This window comes from Heterocephalus glaber, unplaced genomic scaffold (assembly GCF_053883595.1).
Source record: "Heterocephalus glaber isolate CG9 unplaced genomic scaffold, H.glaber_assembly_v1.0 deba00001608, whole genome shotgun sequence".
Classification (NCBI taxonomy): domain Eukaryota; kingdom Metazoa; phylum Chordata; class Mammalia; order Rodentia; family Bathyergidae; genus Heterocephalus; species Heterocephalus glaber.
In genome coordinates, this window is record NW_028258379.1 from 546440 (window position 1) to 574071 (window position 27632).

At 40.9% G+C, this 27632-nt stretch overlaps 1 protein-coding gene across 3 annotated transcripts in view; it reads right to left on the reverse strand.

Annotated features, from left to right (window-relative positions):
* Positions 1 to 261: 261 nt before the first annotated feature.
* The window catches only part of Rtn1 (reticulon 1), a 252876-nt gene continuing 225505 nt past the window's right edge, over positions 262 to 27632 (reverse strand). For 2 of the 3 annotated variants that reach the window (XM_004837454.3, XM_087195207.1), the window contains exons 4-9: positions 12343 to 12550; positions 9924 to 10062; positions 8416 to 8485; positions 7781 to 7827; positions 7637 to 7695; positions 262 to 1058 (exon numbers count right to left, since the gene is read on the reverse strand). In XM_004837454.3, coding sequence (XP_004837511.1) covers positions 1016 to 1058; positions 7637 to 7695; positions 7781 to 7827; positions 8416 to 8485; positions 9924 to 10062; positions 12343 to 12550 — 566 coding nt within the window. In that variant the 3' untranslated portion in view covers positions 262 to 1015. Of the gene's footprint in view, positions 1059 to 7636; positions 7696 to 7780; positions 7828 to 8415; positions 8486 to 9923; positions 10063 to 12342; positions 12551 to 26850; positions 27081 to 27632 lie in introns of those variants that run through there. The other variant, XM_004837455.3, reaches the window with a different exon arrangement.

Genomic DNA, 27632 nt, shown 5'->3' on the forward strand with positions numbered 1-27632 from the left:
GCATCATTATCGTGTTTTTAAAAAACTGCTTAATATTTTTGCCTGTAACCCACAGAATACAGTATGAAAAGATTTCAGTTTACTACTCTAGTGATTTATGCTAAAAACCCAAAAGAACCATAAATTATGCTAAGGTTGGCCCTGCGGTCCTGAAAACAGGAGAAAGGGGAGTATGTGGCCTTAGTTCTCCCAGCATGTTGTTGAGTGACTTCACTTCTTATGGTTTTTGTATCCTCCAGTAAGATCAGGAGAAGACAGAACTTTCTACATTTAGTAACATTTATTTATGCATTCAGTTTCAAGTACATAAGTGCAAATACCCAGAGTCCATAATTAAGTCCATTAGGAACTACAGAGAAAGTAATACAAATTGTAATAAAGTTAACATGCTGGTACTTTTTAGTTACCATACATGTAAATCAGCCCATCAATCCTATACAACAAAAGTACCGTGTGTTCATTTTAGGTTTTACTCATTTATGCAATTACTTTCAGTTATACAAAACTGATTACCATAAGTGCGGTGGACTATTTTTTTTTTAATTTTTACGTTGTGTGTTTTGGAAAAAATGCTAAAACATTAGTCTACAATTCTATATAGTGTTATTAAAGATTAATCCAACCAGCAACCAAAGGACATAGAAGCGGTTTCCACTATTGCGTCAGCACTTGGCAGGAAAGGCCTGGCCACAGGGACATGAGAAGCTACAGAAGCATTGCAGGGAGGAGGGGGCGCCGGGGAAGGAACGGTAACGCGGGCTCGCACCATCATGCACTTTCGTTAGCAACACGAAATGAAAAAGCACATCTAATACACTTTTCTCTATACTTTAGTGCTCGACACGGGACTCAAATATCCTAAGAGTACAAGGACAGCCTAAAAACAGCTGTTTCAGAGTTTGCCTCTACGATCATGGTGCTGGGGGAAAACAACCGATTCGCAGCAACGGCCAAGACGAGAGCTGTCACCACTCAGACGTCCCTGTGTGCGTCCAGTCCCCGCCGGGACAGCCGCCTACTCGGCGCGCCTTTTGGCACCTGGGATCTTAGCCTGGACCCTGAAAAGGTAACATTAAAGAGTTAAACCGCAAACCCTAGTAAGGAAATCATTTTATATGGTCATCATGTGTTGCTTTTTTCAAAAAATTGTATTGAGTTTATTGCTGCATTTAGGGAGACCTTATGGTCACATTCATCACTGAGAATTTGTACCTGTACCTGATGCATCTTGATTCTTATTTTTCCCCTTCCCCTGCCCTCCCTTTAACCCCTCCATCTCCCCTATATACATGAGTTTTGTTTCCATTTTCCCCTTCTTACTTTCAATTTTTTCTTTCCTTTTCCTTGCCCCCCTCCCTAGTTCCCCTTTCCCTTTAAACCTTTTCTTCCTATTTCACAATATCTATTATACATTTTGGTCCTCATTTACACCTTCAGTTTTTCACACCAGAGAAATGATTCGGTATTTACACACATCATATATTGCTTTAAATAGCTAAGTGACCAAATAGCTTAATATTTCAGAAGACATAGTTTTATGTGTGTGTGTCTCTAAACATTCTTGCATAAAACAATAAAAAGGAAGTAAAAATTGGATAATGAATGACTTAAGAAAGCTGTGTGTCCTTTAGAGTATGACTTTTTAGCTAGATGAACATGGTGACTGATCACTAGATTTGGGGTAGGGTACTTCTGAAGAGAATGGGCACTACGCCAGGAAGACAAACGTAAGGCGGGTTGGTTCCAGGTTAAGGGACCTACATTCACCTACAGTGTGGTCAAATTAACCCGAACGGAAGTAAGAAATCAGGGTCTTAGTCCCAGCTATGTTGCTCATTCAGCTGATGGACTTTTCTGGTCTTCAAGGCTCATCTTAACAACTGGGTATGGATCAGACTTCACTGAGGCTCCTAAAATCACTAATGCTCATGTTCTGGCGCAGGGTTTGAGGATGCATTTACATCAGAATCCTTTCCTTTGTTAAGTTGAAGCTTTATGAGTGTACCATGTAGGGTGTAATTGAAAGCTTCTCTGTGCCAGGCAGGGTGCCGCATTCTGGAGTTGAGTGCCCAACAAAAGAGAAGAGGAGCCCGCTCTCATGGAGTTTTCACTTTTGCAGGGGTTCAGAGACAAGAAATCAGCAAACAGACAAGGGAAGTTCAGATAGTGACACATGCTACAGAACAAAACCAGTCTTTGTGATAGGAAGGGAGGGGCTCAGCGGTAAAGTGGGTGTTCCTATTTTAAATCCACTGATCCTAGAAACAGATGCCCAGAGCTCAGGAAGGAGCCCAAACTGTCACACAGAGATCTGGAGGTTTTAGGCAGATGAAACAGGGAGTGCAGAGACTCTAAAAAGAAGCCAAGTTGGGCCGGGGATTTAACTCAGTGGTTCTGTCCCCTGCCTCGCAAGCGCAAGGACCTGAGTTTGATCCCCGATACCAAAAAAAAAAAAAGAAAGAAAAAAGAAGCCAAGCTTGGGTGTGGCTGGTGGGCTTGGAGGGAGGAGGGGTGGGGCTGGAGTAGCCAGTGGTGTTTGACCTCACAGTTGGCGATAAGGGCTGGACTCGACTCTGTGACGTGGGAAGTCATTGACACATTTTAGGCAGGGATGATATGATTCATATTTCAAGATTATGATGGTGGCTGTGTGAAAAAATAGGGAAATAGTAGTAGTCTGAGATGGTCATGTCCAGGGTTACATGGTAGGTAAAGTAGCAGACAGGCGAACAGCCTAGAGATCTGTACTGGAGCTGGGGTTGAGGGGACCCCCCTGGCATGGTGGTGGACTGAATGTGTGAGCAAGGATACAGGAAGAATGGTTAAGGAAGGGTTTTCAGTTTTTAGCCTGGGAAGCAGGTGAATGGTAATGCCATTTACCAAGATGTTGAGGACTGCAGACACAACAGGTTCTGCTATGGAACTACAAGATGTTTGGCCATGTGAATCTGAAATGTTTATGAGACAAACACAAGAAAATACTACGTGAGCAGGTAAACAGGACTGGTGCTCAGCCGAGGCGATCTGTGCTTGGAGACAAAGTTTGGAACCCTCTACTCTGAGTTAACCTTTGGAGTTACAGGACCAGGAGAGAGGTAGATGAGAGGAAGAGGAGCCAGGAGAGGATATAAGTAATAGTGGCCAGCTAACTTCTACTCATGCTTGAATGAATGCCAAGGGGTTCACTGCTCCAAGGGCCAAGTGGTTTCCATGTTGAACAACTCAAATTGCTACTGTTTCCGTCAAATGTCTTTCAAATCTCAGAGCTTCTAGAATTTCCACTCACTGCTCTTCAGAGAAGAAGAGTAAGCCTACTCCAAATATTTGGGGTGTCTATTGAATACTTTCAATGTCATCTCACTCCCAGGGTAATCATCCCTAGTGAAGTTTGCCCTTTATTGGTCATTACTTCAGGTCTGATGCCCAAATATCCTGGGCATTTTCCTGGACTACTCTTGTATACTGATGCACCTCTTAAAATGTCCAACTCCAAAATACATTAAACACAGATACGGAATGAGGAGTATTAGAATACAGAGACTGTAGCTTCTTTTGGTTTAGACTTCACACTTCTATTATAACATCTTGTTAAAAAAGATGTCTCAGCATATCAGTGATCCTGCTGTGCTTTAGATGGAGACATCCCCCAAGCGGCTCATGCGAATACAGGCAGGGCTTTTCGAAAGTGATTGGATTATGAATTCATAGCTAAATGTGCTGTTAGGAGCTGGGTCTGCTCAGAAGAGGCTGTGCACTGGGGATACGACCTGGGAGGGCTCATCTTCCTCCCCAGCTTCTCCCTTCTCTCTGCTTCCTGGCCACTATGACATAGCAGCTTTCTTCCCCTACACTGCTCTGCAAAACGGTTCTGCCTTGGAGCCGCTGACTGTGGACTGAAACTTCTGAAACTCTGAGTCAAAATAAACCCTCCTTTAAGTTGTGGGTGTGGGTATTGTGTCCTAGTGATGAGAACACGACTAAGACACACTCGTACTTGGCTGTGCCCAATTCATCAGTTATATATGTACACACACTGTGGTTATAGTCTAGTCCATCCACCCCTCCCCCATTCTGTATTTGCAAAGTTGACTTTTTAAAAATCCAGATATCGAACTTTACTTCCCCTATTAATTTCATTTTATTGATCCCAATCCAGTAGGTTAGCTTACTCAAGATCCCTTGATTCACTGTGAATCTTCATCTTGTCCTTTACTAAGTTTGCTCTTGCTCCAATCTGTGTGTCACCTAGAACTTAGATAATTATATTTATGTTCCCAAAATCATGAGAAGTAATGGGGTTGAAAGCAATGGGGTCAAAGGAAAGCCTCTGAATTTCACCTCAGATAGATATTTGATGGCTTAATGAACATCCTGTGGCTCTATTCTTCAACCTTTTAATTCCCGAAAAACTGCTTTCATCTAGACTGTATGTCTCCATTTTTCTATTCAAGGCCACAGGGAGACTTGTTGAATGCCCGTCTGAAATCAGAATAGTCCTTAGCCAAATGAGAGAGATCCATGGGGTCTCTCTGAACATACTCTGAGTATTATATTTTTATGAATTCATTCTAGAATTTTGCTTAAAGTTAGGCATTTAATTTATTTAAAAATAAGCTCCAGAATTTATTCTTTGTTCTTATTTGAAAATCATAATAGCTCCTGTTCAGTTTCCGTTTTCAGGAATGTCCTTCATTCTGTAAGATTTATCAGAGATAACCGAAGGAGTTTTTACATGAAATCACAGGCCGTTTTACCACCCACACCAGACTCACTGGATACAGAGAACCGTATTCACTTAGAGCCGATTTCTAATGTTTTTAGTTAAAGCTTCAATTTCCTCTACAATATGTATTTTGTCTTTTCTATTTTGAGGCTCTTTCTTCTCCTTTTCAAAACTCTAAGAAGTGCTATTAGATATTAGCCCCATTTTGGAACTGGAAGACTGACATAAAGAAAGATTAAATGACCTGGACAGGGTCATTCAGTATGGAGGCAAGACTGGCAGTAGGGTCTCTTGATGTAGTCTAGAACTATCCCTAACACCCTAGAACAGATCTCCGAGAAGTAGTAGGATTAAGGATGAGGATGAGACTATCTTATATGTATTTATCCTATGCCCAAATAAGAATACTTCATGGATACTGTCTCATTTAACCACCAACAACTCTGTGAGGGTTGATGAGTATTAACATTTCCAATTTACAGGTAAGAAAAGAGGTTCATAAAAACAAACAATGTTTATTATTAAAGAACTCAGATAGCAAAAATGCCTGGAATGGACTCATACTAGTTTATCTGATTCCAATAATTGTGTTCTTGACTGTTCATTAAAGTAATATAAACTCTTGCATTTCAGAGGTTGAAGAGCCCGAAGAAGTAAGAACCCAACATGTAATATCTTTCAAATTTTTGTACCAGACAAACCAGGTTCTTTTGAAGAGCTGCTGTTTCCTCCTTTCTGTTAACAAGGCATAACCTTTCCCCCATTTTTGTCCTAGCCACCAGAAAGCTTGGAGTGGAAATGATTTGTAGTAGGTGCATTAGTCCATGTAGTCAACATATATTTTCTATTCCTCTTTACTGCCTTGATTTCCAACTGTAGCTTAACTGCATGGTGCATGTATAGGTATAAGAGAGTCTCTTCATTTTATCGAGCTTTTGGCCTTATTAATTTGTCTGAATCATGACAGCTTTGTAGCTGATTACCACGTCTCTGATCTCTCCCCTCTTCAATTCTTCTTTTACTACACTGTCATGTTGAGCTTCACAAAATGGAATTCTCATTACATCAATGACTTGTTCAGCAACATCAAGGACTAGCCATTTCCTGTTAGGTCAGGGTCAAAACTCAGAGCATGCACATCTCGCCTCAGCCTCACTTTCTACATTCTTTCTAGTTGATCTTTCCTTGTGGAATTTTAGATACACTATCTGACTCACTGCTTCCTAAACCTGACTTATATTATCAGGTCTCCATCTTTGCTTATATTATTTCTTCTGCTTGCAATAGCTTTTCCCCTAGCATCCACCAGATGAATGTTTATCCAACCCTTAGGGCCCATGCTAAATGCCACGTTCTCTTAGTGGCTTTCCATTATCCACTCTAGGAAGAAATAATTGTTTCCTCATCTCTTTGACTTTAATATTTTATACAACTTTACTGTAGTCCTTATATTGTTTTACATTTATTTCTTTACAATTCTGTCTGTACTAATGGGCTGAAAACTTTCCTAGAACTGACCGAGAGCATTTCATTCATCTTTCTATCCTCTGTGCTTGTTACATGAAGCATCCAGAACATAATAGTTATTCCTCTATTTTGGAATCAGTCAACCAATCAAATAAAAATTAATAAATGTGATTTGTTTAGGATCCCTAAATGAAGTAATAGACAACTTAAGAATTGAACAGCTATCTTGCAGGTTCCAAACTCCTATTCTGGTCTTCTGTGCTGTAATTCCTGAATACGGTTCTATCTGCCAAAGTCACATGGTGGAGGTAATTAAAATATAATTTCCAGGTCCCTAATCCTAGAATTTAGAATTCTATGTGTCTTTGTGGGGTCTCAGAATTTGTATTTTTAAACAGGTTCCCCAGGTTTGGATACCAGTAAACTTCATGCTATCCCAGACTGCCATTCCTTATATAAAATGACTATTTTATCTTCTTTTGTATTATATTATTACTTTTATTGGCCTATTTTATCTTCTGTTTGTTGATTTTCATCAGACGTTAGTTACACTTCAGTCCAAGCTAATAACTTCAAGCATTTGGAAATGTGCTGCAGATCTGTTACAGATCTGTGTTACAGATCCAAATTCACCACAGAACCCAACGAGTTCCTCATAAGTTTAAAAGGAATATAAATGGTATAATGGAAATAAAAATTTTTATACATATCAAGAAAGGACTTTAGCTGATGACATGTAATCTAATACAAAGAATTTAAAGTGGTTGTCTTGTTTATTTTGTTATTATATCTTTGACTATATAAAATATCTCCCTAACTATTATCCAGGTCAAGGCACATAATTATCTGATTACTAGATGGATTTATATTGACAGAGTCTAGTCCTTTGGTGACATGTATTTATAGTTGAAAATTAGCTTGACTTGATTAAAACAAAGTTGAATACTAATAAAAAATAAAGCTAGCATTGTAGTGGAAGCAAAGCTAAAACACTAACATAAGAATTAGAAAAAACTACCAAGTTAAATGGTCGTGTTGGCTGTGGATACATGAAACTGAAATCTTCATCTCCTAATCTGTCAGGTAGCAGGAAGTACAGTCTGTCCAATACTCCGGTTTTGAAGAGCAATATTAATTAAACAAGCAAACATACACTTGAGTAGTTGAAATGGCATAGGTAAAATTTATAGGGAACAAAAATTTTACATTTTAAAGTTTTAAAAATAATCTTAATGGTTTAAATGACAAGGACTTATTTAATTGAGAGTTTGCAATTTATACTCATTTTCTGAAATAATATAATTGAGAATAGAATGAACATAGGATTGGAGTGAATGATTATAAATTAACACATTATTTTACTATCATTTTGTTAAACTTACTTAATTCATTCAAATGCCTGATTAAACAGTGGCATCTTTATATGAATGGGACTATGTAACTTACTTTGCCACCACAGCATTTATGTGAGTCCTCACAAGTCCCAGATATTGGTCAATCTGTGCCTACAAAGAGAAAGAGATCATGAGCACATCCAAAGACCATGAAATCAAAATTTACTGTGAATGTCTGGTGTCATATGGAACTTACCTGGTGCTTAACATACACTACAGGTAGAGTAAACATTGACACCACAGCTGGGGTGAAAAACAAATACAGTATTAAAATTCTGAGTGTTACCAATATGAATCAACAAGAGTAGCAGATATAACATTAAAATTCTGATAGTTATAGATATATGGTGACACCATAGCATTATATATACATGTGTGTGATACATTATTTGGAATAAGAACTCTAAATAAAAGAAGATAGGGCAAGTCATAAGAAAAAACAACAGAATGCTGAGCCCTTTCCAGATATTATGTCATTATTTCTACAATGAGTATAGACTGAGCCCTCCCAAGATGAAAATGAGTCTCTATCCATAACTGCCACATGGATAGATGGCATGTAACAGTATAAACAGATGTATGTTAGAAGTTAAATACCACCAGTTGTGGTTGAAGAAAAAGAAAGCTTCAACTTAGAAATTTGTTATTAATGTGTAATGTATGTTATACTCTCTAATTGAACTTCGATGATGAGGGAAGTGCTTTGCTCTCAGGGATAGCTGGCACTCATTCCTAGGAATCTACCAAAACAAGCTAAAAGCCCATAGCTCGGACAGCGTGACACTGTCGAAGCACGGGAAGGAAACATAACTCTGCTTTGGTCTGTCTTACCCATGAGCAGCAGGGTTAGGCCATTGAAGAGCGCGCCCACGTAGGTCAGGAGCCACATCAGCACTGCAAACTGAGGAGCATAGGGGTCGTCAGGAGTCCCGAGACCCTTCCTGGCAGACAACAGTGTCTTCCACTGACTTCATTTTAGATCAGAATGAGAGTCTCTCTAGTTAGCATTTCCACTTTTTCTAATTAGAATTCCTAATGATAACTTTTCGATTCAAATTAGGGGCGATAGAAAATGAAAGAAAACAAAAGAGCAGTAAAGTGGTCAAATCCCATCATGGAATTCCTGACTGGACTGCCCTTAGGTCTCTGGCACCTCTGGATCCCATTATTGGAAGATTCCAGGGATGCCATGAGATAACAGTCTAGGCCAGAGGTTGGCAAACTATGGCCCTTGACCCATTTCTGTATGGGCCCACAAGTTAATAAGAGTTTGTACATTTTTAAGTGGTCAAATAAAATCAAAACGAGAAAAATATGTTTGGATATATGAAATGATATCAAATTCAATTTTCAGTGTTCATTGGTACACTGTCACAGGCCTTCATTGATGTGTTTGTTGTCTTTTGCTGCTTTTATGCCACAGTGAGGCTGGGTATATAACAAGGTCTGCAAAACCCAAAATACTGACCACCTGGTCCTTTAGTGGTAGGGTTCCCTGACCCTGGTCCAGCCCACAATTTTTGCATGACAATATGAACTCTACCCTAAAAGCACTAGGGTCAGTAGTTAGTGAGTCATTATTCCTGTGAAGCACCTTGAGGGTCCAGCCCACACCTCTCATGTTTCCCTCTGCCCATCCTGGTGCAGAACCCTGCTTGGTGTGCGTGTGCACGAAGTACTGCAGGACAGAAAACGCATACCCTCACCCAGCTGCCCCCTCTCCGCTGGCGGCCTTGCTGAATCATGGTTCATGGATGTTGCTGTACACATAAGTCACAGGGAGCCAAAGCAACTTGTTCAGAGAAACCCCATGGCCCCAGTGAGAGCACAGACAATGAAGCCTGGGCGGCCCAGACCCTTGCCATGCATGAGGTCAGGCCAACTCCCACCTTCAGATGGTTCAGCTCCAGGACACTGGAAGAGTCAGTATTAGCACAGTCTAGAGTTTCTTCCAGTGAGGGAGCATGTATGTTTTAACATTCCCAATCTAGAATTTTAAGAATTAATTTTAGGGAATTGGCTGAGGAATTTTAAATAGTTTAAGAATAAACATCCTGGTATGCTGTAAAAAAAAGTACAGAAATACTCGCAGTAGCTGTGTGACGTACACATGCTCCGTCAGTAACTATGGGACAACCTTGGGTAAGTGTCTCAATCCTTCTGAACAGTATTGAAGGGAACTGGCTGAACGCCATGATGCCGCATGTCCGGAGGTTTTCTGACTCTAGAATAGAATCACCACCTCCATTGTACGGTCTGCAATGCGCTGGTTTCTAACTCTCTACCTCTAGGGAAAACAGAACTCCAGTCTGTCAAGCAAAGGGCTTAAGCAGTCCTACTTTTAAGGAATCCACGAGGTCCTGGACAAGAAAGAGCCTCCGCAGCTCCTTCAGCGTGCTGTTCACATAGAGCTGCAGGCAGTCGGTGTACTTCTGGATCTGCTCCTGGGACAAGGTGATTTCCAGCTCCAGGTAGGCCCTGTCAAGATGCCCCAGAGAGTGCCTCAGAGAGATAGCACCCCAGGCACGATGGCAGTCTGCCAGAGCCCTGGGGAATGTAGAGTCACAGTCCCCCTGGGGAGGGAGCCCTGTGACTCTGCACCACAGACAGTACAGCAATGTGTGACCACTGAGACTGTAGCAAAATCAGCTCACTTGCTGAATTCTGCATAGAGATGAACTATCTTCTCTAAATAGTTGAGCTGTCTGAAAAATCTAGCTGACAATTACTGTTACCCATCAAATTATAAGAATTCATGGAATTCTGGAATTCACTTCTAAGTTTATCTCAGGAACTCTGAAAACTCAAGTGACCTGGACCATAATAAAATACTCATAGATTCTAGTGAGCAGTTTTTTTAGTAGTAATTTTAGTAGTAATTTTTAGTAGTATTTTACTAGTAATGGCATTAGTGAGGTGGTGGGGTCAAAGCAGCAGAGCCCTTATGAATGGAATTATTGCCTTTTAGAAAAGGGACCCAGAAAGCTCTCACCCTCTTCCTGGCTTGTGAGAAAACAATCAGAAGATCACAGTCTGCAGCCTAAGGAAGGGGGCAGCCTGACCTCAGACTTCCGGCCTCCTCCACTGTGAGAAATAAATTTCTTTTGCTTACACCACCCAGTGGCACTTCATGATAGGAGCCTAAACTGACTGAGTCAGGCTTTAATATATGAAGGTTATGGATTTTTGTCCTCTTTATAAAAAATGCAAAACTAGCAATTTGTCTAAGATAGTGTGTTCTGATTAAATATGTACCAAGTCAGATATTCTTTTTGATGATAAAGATGACACAGCCAAAAGCAAGTTTTGTATTTTAAATTTAACTCCTAAGGGAAGATAAAGTAGTTGACCTAATAGTAGTTAGACACTTGTTCCCGTAACCGGGTGTTAGAAGAAATAAGGGAAATGAGAGATAAGGCTCCCTCACCCCTGGTTACTGCCTCAGAGGCCCAGAATGTGGTAGAACATGGTAGAGCTTCCCATGGCCTGAGCAAAGATAAAGACATGGACCCTGGGCCCTGGTGAGAGTCTCTGAAGCGGATTTAGTGTATGCCCTGGTGGAAGTGGACAAGACACCCTACCTCTCTGCTCTCCCCACCTTTGCAATGGGAACTGGTGTGGCCACACCACAGCCCAGAAGTGCCATTACCTCACCTCAAGAAATTTACCCAAAGGGCAAGAAAGCCCAGGCTGCAACTGTGTTTGACAGTGAGATCAAGACCCCAAGCCTGGGAAGGACAGTTTGGCCCTTGCATCTAGTCTACAAAGCCCCATAAATGAGCATCCTTTCCTTTGCTAAGCCCCTGGTGTCACTGAAGTCTCAATTCAGCTGACTGGTAAGGGCAAACTAGGGCCATGCCCAGTGCCCCAGATGCTGTTCTGCAGTGTGGTCTACACATCTCATCAAAGCCCCAGAACTGTCCCTCTGTTACAGGAGGCAAGGACACCTGGAGGGAACCCACACTCTGGACAAGCCAGCAGGAGAGAGAGTAGTGTTGGCAGTCTGTGCTCTGAGCACCCAGCCTCTCTATCTGGAGTCAGGAAATCCTTCGGTGGAGTTGGGTAGAGGCAGCTGGCCAGGCTAGCTCTGCCTTCTGCCTCATGTCATATATCCTCTTAGTAGATTTCTCCTTTTCAAATGATTTTCTTCTTTCTGGTATTCAGCCTAATTGGATATTTCCAGTGCAAAAATACAGAGGAGAAACACAGGGGTATGATAAGACTGTTCATGCATCTCAAGCCCCTCAGAAGCTTGGCTCTTTGGTGTTAAAATGGGAGAGAGAGGGAAAGAAAGACAGGCAGAGAGAGAGAGGGGAGAACTAAAAATCCAACCACCTTAGTCCTGTCCTGACACTTACCGGCTGTGTGTGGGCATGCCACTTTACCTTTGGGACTTCAGTCTTTCCACCTGTAAATAGGGACTTTAACGGTGGCTCCATCTTCCTCACAGAGTCAGGAGGATTAGGTCATTGTTAGGATACTCTTTAAATTATAAAACATTATACACATATGATGGATTATAATTACTATTAGTAAAAATTAAACTATAAAAATTCAACACAGCAATAAGTGTTAGAATAAGAGCGACTAGGTTGTAGCAGGAATGTGCCAAGCAGTATTAGATATTAAAGACAGGCCTTGGAGGATGCTAAGAGGTCTTGGGTCTCAGAGATTCACATGCAGGGCCCCCTGGACTGGAACAAAAGCAGGGCAGAGTGCAGGGGAGGTACCCAGGGCCAGTCAGGCAGGGGCACTCACTTGAAAGGGTGACCCTCGTCGGTTTTCTGCACAGCTTGTAACACCGACTTGTAGATGCGGAAACTGATGGTGGCTGACAGTGCAGCCAGGGCCAGGTAGGCCACGACGCTCACCACGCTGAACTGGGTCAGGGAGAAGAGCAGCAGCAGGAAGCTTCCAAACACGATCCCTGTCTGCTTGATGTCCCGCCAGTAGAGCAGGTCGATAGCTGTAGGAAAGGGACACAAACACACACACCACTGAACTCTGCAGGGCGCTGAGCTGCTGTGACTGTGAGCTCCCATCTGGCATTGGGATTCGTGTGTGTGTGGGTGTGTGTGTGTGTATGTGTGTGTCCCTGGGGATAGGGCTCCGGGCCTCCTGCACACTAGGCAAATGCTCTGCCATTGAGCTGTATCCTCAGCCCCAGCCCCCTTTTAAAATATTGTTTTGAGACAGGTTCTTAGTAAGTCACCTAGGCTGGCATCAAACTTGCAATCTTTGTGCCTCAGACTCCTGAGTAGCTGAGATTATGGTGTGGCCATCATGTCTGGTACCTTTGGGTTCTTAAATGAGACAAGACAGATGGCTATGCCAATGGTACTTATTGACAGTCCATTTTAGTTAGGGAAAATTGTTTCCATCTCTGAGAACAGTTCACATATTCATAGATCAGACTCCAGAAACCATATCTGTATGGGTGTACCTATGGGGGCTATGCCAGCTATTCCATGACTTTGAAACAGACTTGAGCGTACAGAGGACTCCATGAAGTACCTGTTCTCTTTTGGGTAGCATTGACTGGGTGCATATTTTGATGTCCTGCACAATTTTGTCTCAGCTGGAACCTACAGATGTATACGCCAGTCATACAAATGCTCCTGCTGCTGTGAAGGGACAGCTACACTGAAAACAGTACCTTAAGCGGTACTTTTGAAAGCATGGCAGGTCTGTGCAACCCCAGCTAGTGTCATATGAATCTGGACAAAAATGTGACCTGCCTCTAAACATACACAGAACTGAGGCCCTGGTGGCTGTGCCAACAAACCCTGGAGAGGACATTTGGATTAAACTGTTTTGTATGATATCATTTGTTAGAAACAACAACAACAACAACAGTTATAGAGACTAAAGTCACTGTGCTGCAAATGTGACATAAAAAAGAAAATATTTTGAACATTTCAGTCACCAGGATATGAAAAAAGCATAAGACTTGCTGAAGAATCTGTGCAAACTTATCTTCTAATTAGGCAAGCAGTGAATGGCTTTTATGAGATGTTATGTCAATCAGTTCTCAGGAAGAGAAAATAAGGAACAAACTTCCCATCTCACAACCAGCTGTAAGTCATGGTGGCTTATGCTGCCAGCTTCCAGAGTTGAATCTCAGTCATTTGCTCAGAAGAAAACAAAGTCCCTGAGTGTCAGAGGAGCTGGTTGCATATCCCTTGGCCAAAATACCTGAGACGAGGAGTATTTGGATTTCTCTTGGATTCTGGAAGATTATACGTGATGAGATATTTCAGAAATAGGACCCAAGTCAAACATAAAATTCATTCATGTTTCATATGCACTTTTATACATAGTCCAAGGGTAATTTTAGGGAATAATTTTAAATAATTTTATGCATAAAAGAAAGTTTTATGGTGTGGAATTTTCCACTTGTGTTAAGTCAGCGCTCAAAAAGTCTTGTATTTTGTATTTCGGGTTAGGGATGCTCAACCTGTGTTGAAAAAGTCACGTACTCCAATAACAATTCAAGTTAAAGAGGTGACATGGGAACATGGCAGGGCAAAGGGCTAGCCCTGCCTCACAGCCAACTTGCCTCAAGCTGGCTGGGTGTGAATAGGGAGGAGAGATGAGGGAGGGCTCTTTACCACGGTCCTGGCATACCCCCAGCAGTCTGCTCTCCACACACTTTCTACCCACCACCACTGCTCCCAGTGACATTTCAGTGGACAGCCTTTCTGTGGGCAGAAAAATGGTTCCGTTTCTCCTACAACACTTTTGCAATGTAGCACACAGAGGAGAGGAGAGGAGAGGAGAGGAGAGGAGAGGAGAGGAGAGAGACCATGGGGCATCTTGAAGTGAAACAGATCTCTTTTGTTCTTTTGTAAGCAGGGCCAGGCCTACAAGGAGGTTTCCAGAGGTCAAGGAAAAGCACTGCTTCTCTAAGGCCTCTCTCTTCTCCCCATCCCAACTACCAATCACACTGATCGGCCTTTAAAAATTCATCCCTTTGGATAACCTTTTTCTATCCTCAAAGTAGTTTTTCCTCATCGTCACCTTTACCTTCTTTTTTCAAACGTGAACATGCCAGGATAAGGTAAAGCATGCAATTTGCTTTTCCTTAACAATTCAAATGAGTTCACCAAGTAATTTTCCTTTTATAAGAGTTTCTCAAAAATAGAGCACTGAAAAACAATTCTTTTCAGGTGGAGGAGAGAGACCTTTTGGAAGACCCGACCTGCAGTCACCCCATGGGTGGTCAACATGCAGAGGACAGATGTGGAGAAGGGACCTCTACAGAAGCATGGCTGCTTCCGTGAATGAGTAGATCAAGAGTCAATGAATGGGAGTCATCCTAAGCCCTGTCTAGTCCAGCACAGCTAAAGCTCTTTGGGGCCAGTAGTTACTCTGCTTCATTCAGAAAAGGATAAAGGGAAATAAAAAGACTAAAACATCACCATTTAGAGGTGCCACTGAAGCATTCCTTCCTCCACATTTGTTCATCGAGGCAGTACTCACTGAGAAAGAACTAAGTGCCAGGCTTTGTTGAGGAAAAGACATAAAAATAAATGAATTATAAAAACAAAGAAATACGTGCAAAAAACTAAGAACGAATTGCAATTTCTTTTATGATGCCCACAGACTCACATGGCAGGCATATTTAGAAACAAATACATCCTAAGGCAGCATGATTCTTGCTAAAAGAAGCACTTTTAGTGCCAGGGGAAGTGGCTCCCCACCTGTGGGGACACAGGAAACCCTGCAAGTAGTATTCAGACAGAGATAGAATTTGCTATTTTCAGGAAGATTCTCACTGCATGAATTTCTTTTTTTTTTGTACTGGGGATCGAACTCGGGTCCTTCTGCTTGCGAGGCAGGCGGTGGAACCACTGAGCTAAATCCCCGGCTATGAATTTCTCAATACTTGTCAGCAACGGCATTCCTTCAAGAAAGGACCTTTGATATATCTGTCTACTGGTCACTCATTCAAAAAAGTGAGAACGGCCTGCCTCGGTCTGGGCCTTCCGGGAAGACACTGTGGGGAGGGAGGTTGACCCAGTCACACTGGTATGGTGTAGGGGCATCTTGCAGCAGGTCTTCCAACCAGCTTGCAGAGCGTGATGGTTAATCTTGACTGTCAACTTGATTGGCTTGAGAGATATCTAGGAGATTAGTAAAGCACTAATCTAAAGCAGGTATGTCTGGGTGGGTTATTGGGCACAACCCTGAGGACCATATCTAGTCCTCAGCCCTTTCCTCTTGGTCTCTTCCCCTGATCTCTGCTTTCTAGACGCCATGAGTGTACAGCTTTCCTCCACCATGCCTTTCCACCATGATGTTTTTGCCTTGGAGCCAGCCAACCATGAACAAAAACCTCTGAAACCTGAGCCAAAATACACCTTTCTTCCTTTACATTGTTTAAGTCAATTATTTTGGTCACAGCAAAGAAAAGTTGTGAGATTTCAGGAATTTCTACTGAGGTGGTTAACAAAAGAATTTTTTTTTTCAAACAATGAGCTGTGGATTCTAGGTGCTTTGTGACAAGATTTTCCATTTACATTAGTTCTGAAGTATCCAAAGCACTTTCATATATTACTTCATTTAAACCTTACAGTAAACTCCCATTGATAGGTAATATAGCCAACAAGGAAGCTAAAAGTTAAGAAACTCATATCCTGACTGGAGAATAGAATAAGCAGAACCAACTCCTAAGTTTGATGTTTTTTCAAAATAATAGCTGCCTCTTTCATGTCATACTTTAAATCCTAAAAGTTATGCAAAATTAATTTGAAGCAACATGATTATATTTAAAACTGCTTTCACAACTAGCTGTTTAATGGGAGGGTTTTTCCTTAAGTGAAAAGAGTCATTATTAATAGTTATTGATCATCTATTATCTAGTAAGTGCAGGAGTCAAACAATCATAAAATTTTGTTTCTTAAGAAATTTAAGATCTAGCTGGGATGATTGGACATTCATTTAAGCTAATGCTGATTCAATACTAATCAATGTATTTTGTATTGTTGGAGGTGATAAAAATAGTTTGAGAAAAGGAGAACTGGAGTTGGTGAAGGAAGCAGGCGTGGTTTGTCAATGTGGGGAACAATTGGCTAAGGAGATAGGATGGATAATAGCAAATATTGTGACAGGTTAGTTGACAAGAATGGTGTCTAATTAGCTGTGGGAGAAAGGAAGAAGAGCTAATTATTGGTGAAAGCAACATTTCAAAGATGGGTGATTGAAAGATTAGCATCGCTGCTAAAAATAGAAAATCTGAGTGTGAACTGGCTTGGGGGAAAGATGACACTTGTTTTTAAATCTCCAGATTATGACATGAACACAGGGAAACAGGGCATTTTGACACAGTCTGGGGCAGAGATGAAATAGCAATCACAGATGAAATACAGCACTCGCCAAGTGTTTTAAAGCTTGGAAGGTAAATGATTTCTCAAGGCTGTGTCACAGTAGCCCTGAATTAAAATGGTTCTTAATATTATATATCCAATGATACTCGGAAGTATAGTAGACAATTGGAAATACAGGACTGCAATTTGGTGGATAGGATGGATTGTTTATATTTGGGTGTATTCTGGGCAGAAATGATGATTGAAGCTATGAGCATGGAACAAATCTCCAAGAGGCTAAGGGATACAATTTAGGATAAAACCACAGTTAGAGACTGAAAGGAATAAGTGGAGCCATACAGAGTCCAGGATGTTAAAAAGGGAAACCACAGTAGTGTACGTACAGCAGGCAAAGAGTAGAAAGTAACTTCCCAAAGAAAAGGGTTAGCTACTGTGTGGAGTGTTGCAGTCCTAACACGAGAAATGAGGACCAAGAAAGGACTACTAAATTTGGAGACCAAAGGTCACTCCTAACTTCACAGAGGGCAGTGTTAGGGTTAGTGGGGGTGGAGACCCTACTATATGGGGTGGGGGTGTGGTGAAAGTTCAAAGCAATAATGAAGAGTAATTTGGGGAGCAGTAGCAACAAGCAAACTTTTAGTAGAAAGGGAGGTGGGAAGGATGCTGGAAAGAGAAGATACTTGGTTAAGCAAAGTCTCAGGGAAGGATGAGAAGGATATGATTGGTTACAGCTCTTTCTTTTCAAAGAATAGAGAAGAGATAGGAGAAACTCGGGAAAGGTATGGGTCTGACCGCAGATATGTGTTGAGGTGGAAAGGCAGTACCATACATCGACTTAAAGCAAATTAACTCAACTTTTCCTTGGAAAATGGGCCTGGAGGTCTTTTAGGAGGAGCCCCAGACAGATGTTTAGCACTGAAAATTTGGCACCCTCCAAGGAGATGTTTTGCAAGAGGGAACTGCATATTGGTTTCAGATGTAATACAAAAAAGAATGTAAAATATCTCATTAATGCTGTTTGTATTGATTATATATTGAAAGACTAATACTTTTGGATATATTAGATTCAATAAAATATTATCAAAATCAATTTTGCCTCTTTTATTTTTAATGTGGCTACTTGAAAATTTATATATGTAGCTTGCATCATATTTCTACTGGACAGTGCTGATAAAGAGAAATATAGTTAGTATTTCAAATGGAATGAATAAAAAAACTACCAAAAAACAAGCAGGTTTTGGTTAAATCCAGAATTTTAAAGAAAGTAGTCAATAGTCAATAGTTAGATATTGGGTGTATTCTGATCAGTAGACAGTGGGGTGACCCAGGGCTGTGAATTGATACAAGGCACATGGTCCAGGAAGCCAACATCCTGCAGGACAGAATTGCAATGACAGTCCTGTAACTCATGCTGGGAATGACAGTCAAGACTACTGGGGACAGGTGGGCTGGAAGAGTGGCAATGGCTCTGTGCGGTCAGAGGACAAGCAAAGGACCTTGACAATGGAGTTCTGACAATGGAATGTGAAGAGTAGGAAGTGATGAAGTTGTGACCAGAGAAGAGAATTTCTGCATTCCAAATTTGCTGGGTAAATGCCAATTTTTCACATTTTAGTTCCCTTAGAATGATGTAAATTTGTGTAGGAAGCTTCATAGTACCTCCTATGGTTTGGACATGAACGATCCCTTCTGAAACTCACTTTAGATTTTTATTCCCTGATGTGAAGTACTAGGAGGGTGGAGGTTTAATCTGACTATAGAGTTTGGTCAGGAGGAGGGGGCTTTGGGAGGTGATTAGCTTTGATTAGCTTTGGATTAGGCCATCAAGATGGAGCCCCCATGATTGAATCCTGGTGGCTTTATAAGAAGAGAGAGACCAGATTCCTCATACATGCATGTGCGTGCATGCATGTGTGTGTGTGTGTGTGTGTGTGTACACATGCTCTCACCTCTGTCATGTGGTGCCTTGCACTGCCTCTGAATTCTGCCACCAAGAAGGTCATCATCAGGTGCAGGTCCTTGACCTTGGGTCTCCAGGGCCAGCAGCCAACATAAACATCTTTAAAATTCATAAGACTATACGCAATCCAGAAAAGTAGATGTCTGAGTTAAATTTCCTTAAAACTCAAGTAAGGAAAATGCAAGTAACTCTGTACCTGTAGCCAATTAGCCCAAAGGGTCTTTGGATAAGACAAAGTACAGATGGCTTTGCTTTTCTTCCAATGCCCTCCTAGCACAGAAAATCCTGGTGAGAACCGTAGGACCTGAGCACAACACTCACTCAGTGTACTCACTAAGACAGGTATGTTACTGAATCACATTGACAATTATAAAAATTAAAGCTATTTTGCCAAGAATCGTGAAGTGACACACTGGCTTTGAAATGGTACACCAGTGATCCTCTCAATTTGCTAAATGGACTGGATTTGGTGATCTCAGACCCTAAACCACAGGTAGAAGCATGGACTGCAGCCTTCCCTGGAACACCTGAAAGCATTAATTCAGGCGAGGGTAAAGCAACAGGTTTGAAGACTCCTAATATCAATGCTGAAATCAGTGCTCTCCTAAATCCCAGAATCTAATTAATAACAGAAAAGCAAAATGACAGAAGTGATCCAAGGTTAGAATTAATAGCTACATGGAAATTCAATCCTGTATTAAATTTCCAGAAAGAAAGCCCTTCACTGCAGTCCAGAGATTTTGATTTGGGAAACTAGTTTAGATACATTCAGCTACATGACTCAGTAGTGGCTGCAGTATTCATAAATCTTATTAAAAACATATGAACTAAAAAGACAGGTAAAGTTATTCATATTTTATTTGGAAGACAAAATGCGGTTCAAGCAGATGATATACAATGGCAATAAGTTGTGCACAATTGTCTGCATTATTGCACCATTTTCTTTACTGTAAATTTCATCTGGTTCCAGAAAAAGATTTCAGGCAGCATTTCCATGCAGCACTTGTTATATGACAAGTTAATGCTACTTTTTAAAAGACCTAGTAAGAAAGAGTGAGAGAATCCTGCTCATACACACATCAGCATTTCAGCAAAAGAATCACTGGCAAAAGATGTGCTATTGATTTTTACTTGGCTTTTAGGAACCTTCCAATGATCTGAATTCAATAACTAACTGGATTTGGAGGCTACACAGCTTCGGTTCTCTCTAACCCAGTGCCCAAAGCAGTGATAGAAGGCCAATTTCTCTGACTGATTTTCATGAGGCAACAGAAAAACAAATTACCACAAAATGTTAACAAGAAGACATAGAATAATTTTCCCTACTTTAATCTCCCTTCATTTTATATGGGACAGAAGAAACAAAATGGCAGTTAATGTAATAAAATACTTTAAACCTACATAGAGACCTTGGCATCTTCTGGTCAACTGATGTATGAATTTAATTTACTAAGACAGTCTCCCCGAAAGGCTGGAATTTTAAATGGTAATCCAGAACCCCCCATCCAAGAAAGGAAGCTACTGGCAGGGATCTTTGCTGATAAAAAATTTGCACTGAGTCAATTCCCAGGTCCTTCTTTCACACCTCCTAAACACAGCCAATACGACTGTCAAGAGAAAAATGCCAACACTATTTCTGGATGTTTTTGTAACTCTGTGGGAAGATGTGAACTCTGGTGTATCCTATAGACAGTAAAGAGCACAACATTTAAGCCATTACTGTAAAGGAGCTTTGGTACAATCAAGGAAAATGAAGTATTTTTCAAAGCTACAGTAAACAGCAATCTCAGGTACTTTTCTTCCAGGAGAGACCAAAGCCAAGGCATTATTCCCAGTAGACTACTTGTCAGGTTGTACTGAAGCAAACACAGCTTGATGTTGCTTTTGTTGGCCTTACCATTTTCCTGGTGACTATCATTCTTGTTTCCTAATTTATTTATTAGAATTGTAGCATTCCCATTCTCTCCCTGCTGTGATGTTAACATAAGCCCAGGGTCACCACTGGCCCGGTGTCTCTATGATGGGAGGGCCTGGCCAGGAGGTGAAACAGCAGAGATCATGTATTTAGGGCAGTTGGCCAGCTTCTCCTTCTTCTAGACCTGTAGTAAACCCAGGGGGCTCATTGGCTGGGGTCTTCCCAGGGCAAACTGGGATCAAAGGAAGATGGCCACATGGTGTGTGTGTGTATATGTGGGTGAACAACCTTTGCAATCATGGAAGTTGAGGCATGAAGATTTTTGAGGTCCTACATAATAAATTTCTTCATGCATTTTTTCTTTCTGTAAGTTTTCTGACTAGTTCAGAATTTAAAACTTTGCCCTTTCGGTCATCAATCATAATTAGCCACAAGATCTTAAGTATACACCTTCTTAAAAATCCATCATTGTAGTGGAATAGGAAAAAAACCATGCAAGTAGAAAGCATTGGTTCTTTTTCTTTTTTGAGACTATGTTTCAATTTTTTGATCAAGGTTATAATGATTAAAAACATTTCTTGAATTAAGGAATGGAATGTTCTCTCATGATATTGCTGTTGCACTAATTAAAGTGTAAAATGTTTTGCTCTTCCTGACACCAGTTACCATTGGTTTGGAGTTTGCCAGTCTACAATGGGTGCAAAGTCTCTTGAAGGAAGGGGGTAAAATATGACCATATTTATATTTTTTCATTTTATATTTGTACTTTTAATTTGTTCAAAATTAATATCAGTTTTGGCAAAAACTTTCAAGTGACACTGAAATTACTTCCTCTTCTTCCTCTTGGCAATATAGGAAATAAAGAAGAATTCAAAGATTTTATTTCATGAAAACCCAGATTTAAGTTAAGGATGAAACACAGTTTGGAAAAACAGAATTGTATTCTTCTAAGTCCTAAAACTCATTAACATCTTTCTTATTTGATGTATATGCCATAAATTTAAAATACAGTTATAAATAACAAGGATTTTTAGCGTTTAAAGCTGTTATCTACATAATATATGATTTTTAAGGAATCATTAATGTCAAATTCTTAGCTTTCAAATTGCGAGCTTAATTGTAAAGCAGCTACATCTCTTTGCATAGCTGTGTGTTCATTCTTAAGAAATGGAAGGGGGAAAACATAAACAATAGAGGTGCTCACAACTTACAGACCAGGTTGAGGAGGATGGGGAATTTAATACAGACATGTATTTAATTACTTTCAAAAAGAAACATAATATTCTAAAAACTATCCAAACAAAGTCTAACTCAGATTGTGTTTTGCTGGGTTCTGTGGATTTTAGAACTTAATTCTACTATAAGTTAATTTAAAAACATATCAATTAGTTCACAATTGCTTTCAGAATATATTAACTAGTTTAAAAATAATTGAGTTCAGAATATCATTTCAAATATAGGAGGAAGGGAGAAAGACAATGGAAAGTGGAATGGGGAGAGGGAGAAGAAGAGAGGTTTTTTAAAAATGAAGAATGGCCTGCTGCTGACTATGGTGATTTCACCCACAATCTCTCTTATTATAATGGTTTAGTCATAGACTACCAGGATTGTTTTTAATGAAGTAAGTACTAATTCACAGAACTCTGAGCAAAATTGCAGATTTGAAAATGTGAATTTAGATCAGCAATGTAATCAACCTTTCTCACTCCTGAAGGATCTTTTTCCAAAAAGTCAGACAGTAAAGAAAATATTCAGCAATTATCAATGTTAGTTTATTCTGGATGCTGAGATTTTGAGTGATTTATGGTTTTCACTTGAACTTCTCTTTGTACAATTGAAAATTTTCATAATATGTATGCATCAATTTTTGAAAACAATAAAGCCATGCATGCCAAACTTTGGAAGCGGCCCTCATAAAGTTTCCATTGAAAATGATAACACATTATGAAGAGGGGAGCTTTTGTTCTTCAGTGGAGTGACTATGTAGATAATATACTTATATTATCAGCATAATGAGAATTTTCTCTCACCCAAAAAAAAAAAAATCTTTGGCTCCTCAGCTAAGCCAGCTTTTCTGTTGGATTTCACCAGAATATTCACAGAGGGAGTTTGCAAATGTAATATTTATGATATAATTACTTGACATATTCTAATGGGTCTAATAAAATGATGCTTTGGATAAAAGGAAGTATTGGTCTGCTTTTATGAATACATGTAAAATTGTCTTTACCTTTTTAAAAGACGAGCATTTCTTTTGGTTATCATTGCCAAAACAGTTCTGTCCTCTGTGTGCATTCTGGGATGCTTGGGTCGTCAACATATTTCAAGCTAGTATCGTGCAGCACAGTCTACTCTAAAGTGTACTCACAAAGCATCAGTAGGCCAGTGTAAGATTTTCAAAAATATTTTATTTTTTAAAAAGATGCTTTTAGGTTATATTCTAAGTAAGTGTTAAAGTGTTTCATTCTCCATCCATAATTTACAGCCCAGGGCATTTGTAAGTACAGAATGATGCCACACACAGCCAGGAAGGAGCCAAAGCTGACTGTTAGCCCTAAGCACACAGCATGAACCCATCCCCCATATTACTGTACTAACCATCCTGCCAGGTCAGTTTGCTGAAAACAGTGAAATTTAAAAAGCTGATCTTTAGAGCACAGAGTAAATCATACAGATGGATGGTCCCAATTAAATTTTGTTCTACTGGCACAGTACCATTTGGATTTAAGAAGTGTGGTAGAATAGTTAAAAGTGATTTATGATCAGGCTAGACCTGCGTTCAGGATCCCATTCTGTCCTGGAGTGAATTACTAATCATCACAGACCTAACACCCTGATTTCCTCCTCTATAGGGGGTATGTCATGGGAGCTTAGGTCAGCAACTGATACATAGCTAATCTTTACAAGAATTTAGGATGATGATGATGATGATGATGATGTTAATAATAACAGTGGACAAGATCACTGCCTCATAGCTACATTTTGCTTTATCTATAAAGACAGAACCTACATGACAACATCTCAGAATTGGTAAACGCAGACACACTTCCAGTAACTCAGCATTAGGAAGGGGGATGGTGAGTACGGAGAAGGGATGCTCTGGATTTTAGCCAAGATCACTTTTCACTACTCAGCTGGACACTTGCCACAAGATGCCGGGCGAGTCACTTCACTTCTCTGAGCCTCATGCTGTCTGAGAGTGAAGTGGAAATCTCAAATGGGATGTTTGGCAAAACCCAAACTTGTAAAAACAAGAGCATTGTTAAGCCATACAACCACCAGTACGTAGATAATTCATCTTTAGAAAAGTCACCAAGGTAAAAGCTGCCCAGCTAGGAAGCAGATGGTGAAACAGAGAGAAGTGAGGGCCTCTGGCGTTCTAGTTCTGTGCCTCAAAAGATGCCTCAGGTGACACCTGGGAAATGAAGATGATAAAGCTCAGAGCAAACATGCAAGTGAAGCACACAGGGAAAGCACCCCACAAATATTAGCATTGTTGTAATCTGTTGGAAGATCTATTATTTATCTCATTCTGTTTTCACTAAGTAGAATTCACTTTGATTTATTAAGTGGTATTTGGTGGTAGGAGTATAATTTGTTCCTTTTGCATGTACGCTACAATTTTCATAGTACATTGCAAGTGATTTCAGTGGAATCTTCACAGAATATTCAATCTGCTGCAATTTCTTCATGAAATATTTCATAACATGAAGGAAACACAAAGCTCAATTATTTCCTCTCCATGCAAAACTATTGCCTCCTAGTACTTCCATAGAATATTATTGAAAACCTTGTACTGACTTCTTTTAACTACATTCCCAGCTGCCCCTAGATTACCCAGGTCATCATTTGTATCCCAGACCTCTGCTGGCCTAGGGATTGGAGCACACTAAGAATTATTGCACCCTAGAGGCTTCAACCCTGGCTACATATTCGACTTACCGGGAAGAGGTTTTAGAATAATACTGATACTCAGTTCAACAGAAGGAGGACCTCCTGGGGTGGGGCATCCTTCGTCATGTTTAAAGCTTCCCAGATAATTCTAATGTGCACCCAGGGTTAAGAACAACTATTTTTGATGATGAGGGACTAAATTGAAGAAGGATATTGAAAATGCTAAACAACAATAAAAAATCTTATTGTAACTTTAATTTGGATGTGAAGTTCTCACAGAAGGCAGGAAAAAAAAAAGGAAAATTGTGCTTCTCTTTTGTGCCAATAAACCCACTCATTGTCAGTTTTCAAGATAATGGCTTTGTTCTGTCTGACAAAAGGTAATCAGTGGTACTGAAGACAACCAAAGGTCACTGAGTGTAAAACATCCTCAGTGATCTTGAATTAATCTTCACAAGTAGCTGGACACTGGAAAGGAACATGATTGTCATTAATGGGCAAATTATGGCATTTTGTGTTAACTTCTCATTATAAATGTCCATGTATTTTTTTAAACCCTAGTGTGAAAGTCACCTGAGGCAAAACATATAGGATTGTGATAAAAAATGTCCAATACCTTACATAAACAAAACTGAAAACTGGCTTCTTTTGGTATATCTACTTTTGTTAATAGAAGAAACCCATTATCATAGTTCAACGACCAGTTTTTATGTCCAACTAAACTTGACATTTTATGAAGCCACAGTTGTCCAGTGTGTATAATTAAGTAACTGATGGATCCAGACATGGAACAAGATTGAATCGATACCAAGAATTTTCACAGCTGCCTTCTACATTAAACATGTGCTAGTCCACGTAGTTGTCATTTTCTAAAATTATTATGCCCCCAATCGCTGGACATTTCTTATCTATACTTTAAGATTTATGGTTCATCCATTTACCTTTATCAGTTGTACTTCCAATAGATCCACACAATTTTAATGTCATAGCCACCCTATCCAACAAACAAGAGGCAAAGCAAGCATGCTTTCAATTCTGATATTGTATTTACTTTTTCTTTCAAAAATATATGGGAGAAAAATTCTACAGAGGCACTCAAGATGAAAAAGAACCCTATTTCTTCTGTGATATCCAATTACATGGGGAAGATGCCATGTTAAAAAAAATCAGCTGCTCTCCAGAGTATTCTTGGTCCCCAGAGGGGTTACTGCAAAACCCTGCGGGTTACAGCAAACCCGTCTTCTTTGGAACTATATTTGTTAAATATCAAAAGACATTTCATCTTCCAAACACCCGAGTTCACTGCACATAATTCATTCTTGTAAATTTTATTTTTCCTCATGATCTCTACCAGGAGCAAGGTAAAGAGCAGGATTTTAATGTAACAAAGGAGAGATGGATGTGTGAAGTAGGAGGCTGAAGGAAAATGGCTGAAAAGCAAGCCAGGCGAGGCTGGGGGGCGGCCACACCCAGGGCTGATATGGACTGTCTCAAAATCTCTGCCTCAGATCACAGGGCAGCTGCCATTGCTATGTCATTTCTCTCCATTTAGTCCATAGAAACCCATTATTAATAAATAATAGTTACAAGTTACTCCACCAATAGACAAAAACACCAGAATATTTCAAAGGGAACCATCCTAATAGTGGCTACGCCACCATATTTTCCAGATTTGGGGGGTTAAGTCTACATTTCCAGTCTCCTTTGTGTGGCCACAAATAACAACCCTAAAATGGGTGTGTCCCTCTTAAAAGGATGCACTGGGAGTCCTCTCGGTTAATGGTTCTGGGGGACGATTTCAACCTTTGGGCAGAAATAAATGCACAGATATCCATGGAACAATCAGAAAGCACTTTAACTCTGGGGATGAGCAAAGATTAAACAAGTGCTTAAAGATTAACACCCAAGGAGCTCCCAGAGGAGGCCAATGGTGCATTATTTAAAAATGTCAGCATTGCAACAAGAAAACAAAAGGGGAGATGGGGGAGGGAGGTTACCAACAAAAAGGAAAAACCCAAGCACCATCCATTTTGGCTTTTGAAATAGCAGGTTTTCTCCCCCAACAGAAAGCTCTGGGTACAAAGCATGCACAGGTCCCACAGGTGAAATGATGCACAATGGGCGAGCCCGGGTCTCGCGGGCATGCACGACTGAAATAAAGAGAATACCCTGACTTTTCCAGTTGCTCCACACACAGTCCATCTTGGTGGAATCGGCAGTGGCCTGCATCGCGCGGGCTCTGGGGCTCGCCGCCGCTGTCCTCCGGGGCGCTGAGCTGGTGGCAGGCGTGGCGCCCGGGCTGCAGCGGTAGCTGGCGGTGGCCGCGCGGCTGCAGACAGGCAAGGTGTCCCGGGCGCGCGCGGGCTCCGCAGTCCGCGCGGCAGCGAATCAGCGAGGCGCGCTCCCGAGCCGCGCGCGCGGATGCGGGGACCGAGGACGCGGGCACGCGGGCGCCGCGGGCCGGGAGCGCGCTGGGACAGCAACTCAGCGGAAGGTTCTGCTGCTGGTGCCCGGCGAGGGGGTCACACAGCTGACTGGCTTCGGGGGTCTGGGAAAGGGGTCAAGGTGGGGGTGCCAGGTAGGGGGACCAGGGCTGTTCCAGGATGGCGGGCTGCATATTCTAGAAATTTCTTAGAAACCCAAGAGACCTGTTGGATGAAGCATAGTCAACAGCAGTGCAAATGTCACCTTCGCAGCATATCGTCCGTCCCCCAGCTGTCCTCGCTTGTCACTCACCTCTCCGGTCCCTAATTCTAAAACTACTGGCCACAGTGGATTTTAATTAATCTAGAATCTCCCAAAGTGGTGCTGGATCAATCCTGCCCTCCTTTGGAATATTCCACAGTCACCCAACACCTTTGTTGGCAAGCAACAGTTACGGGAGAGAATCCTTTTCTCGGTCCTGAGGGCAGTGTATTTCTCCGTCTCGCTCTACTCCCTGTGTTCACTG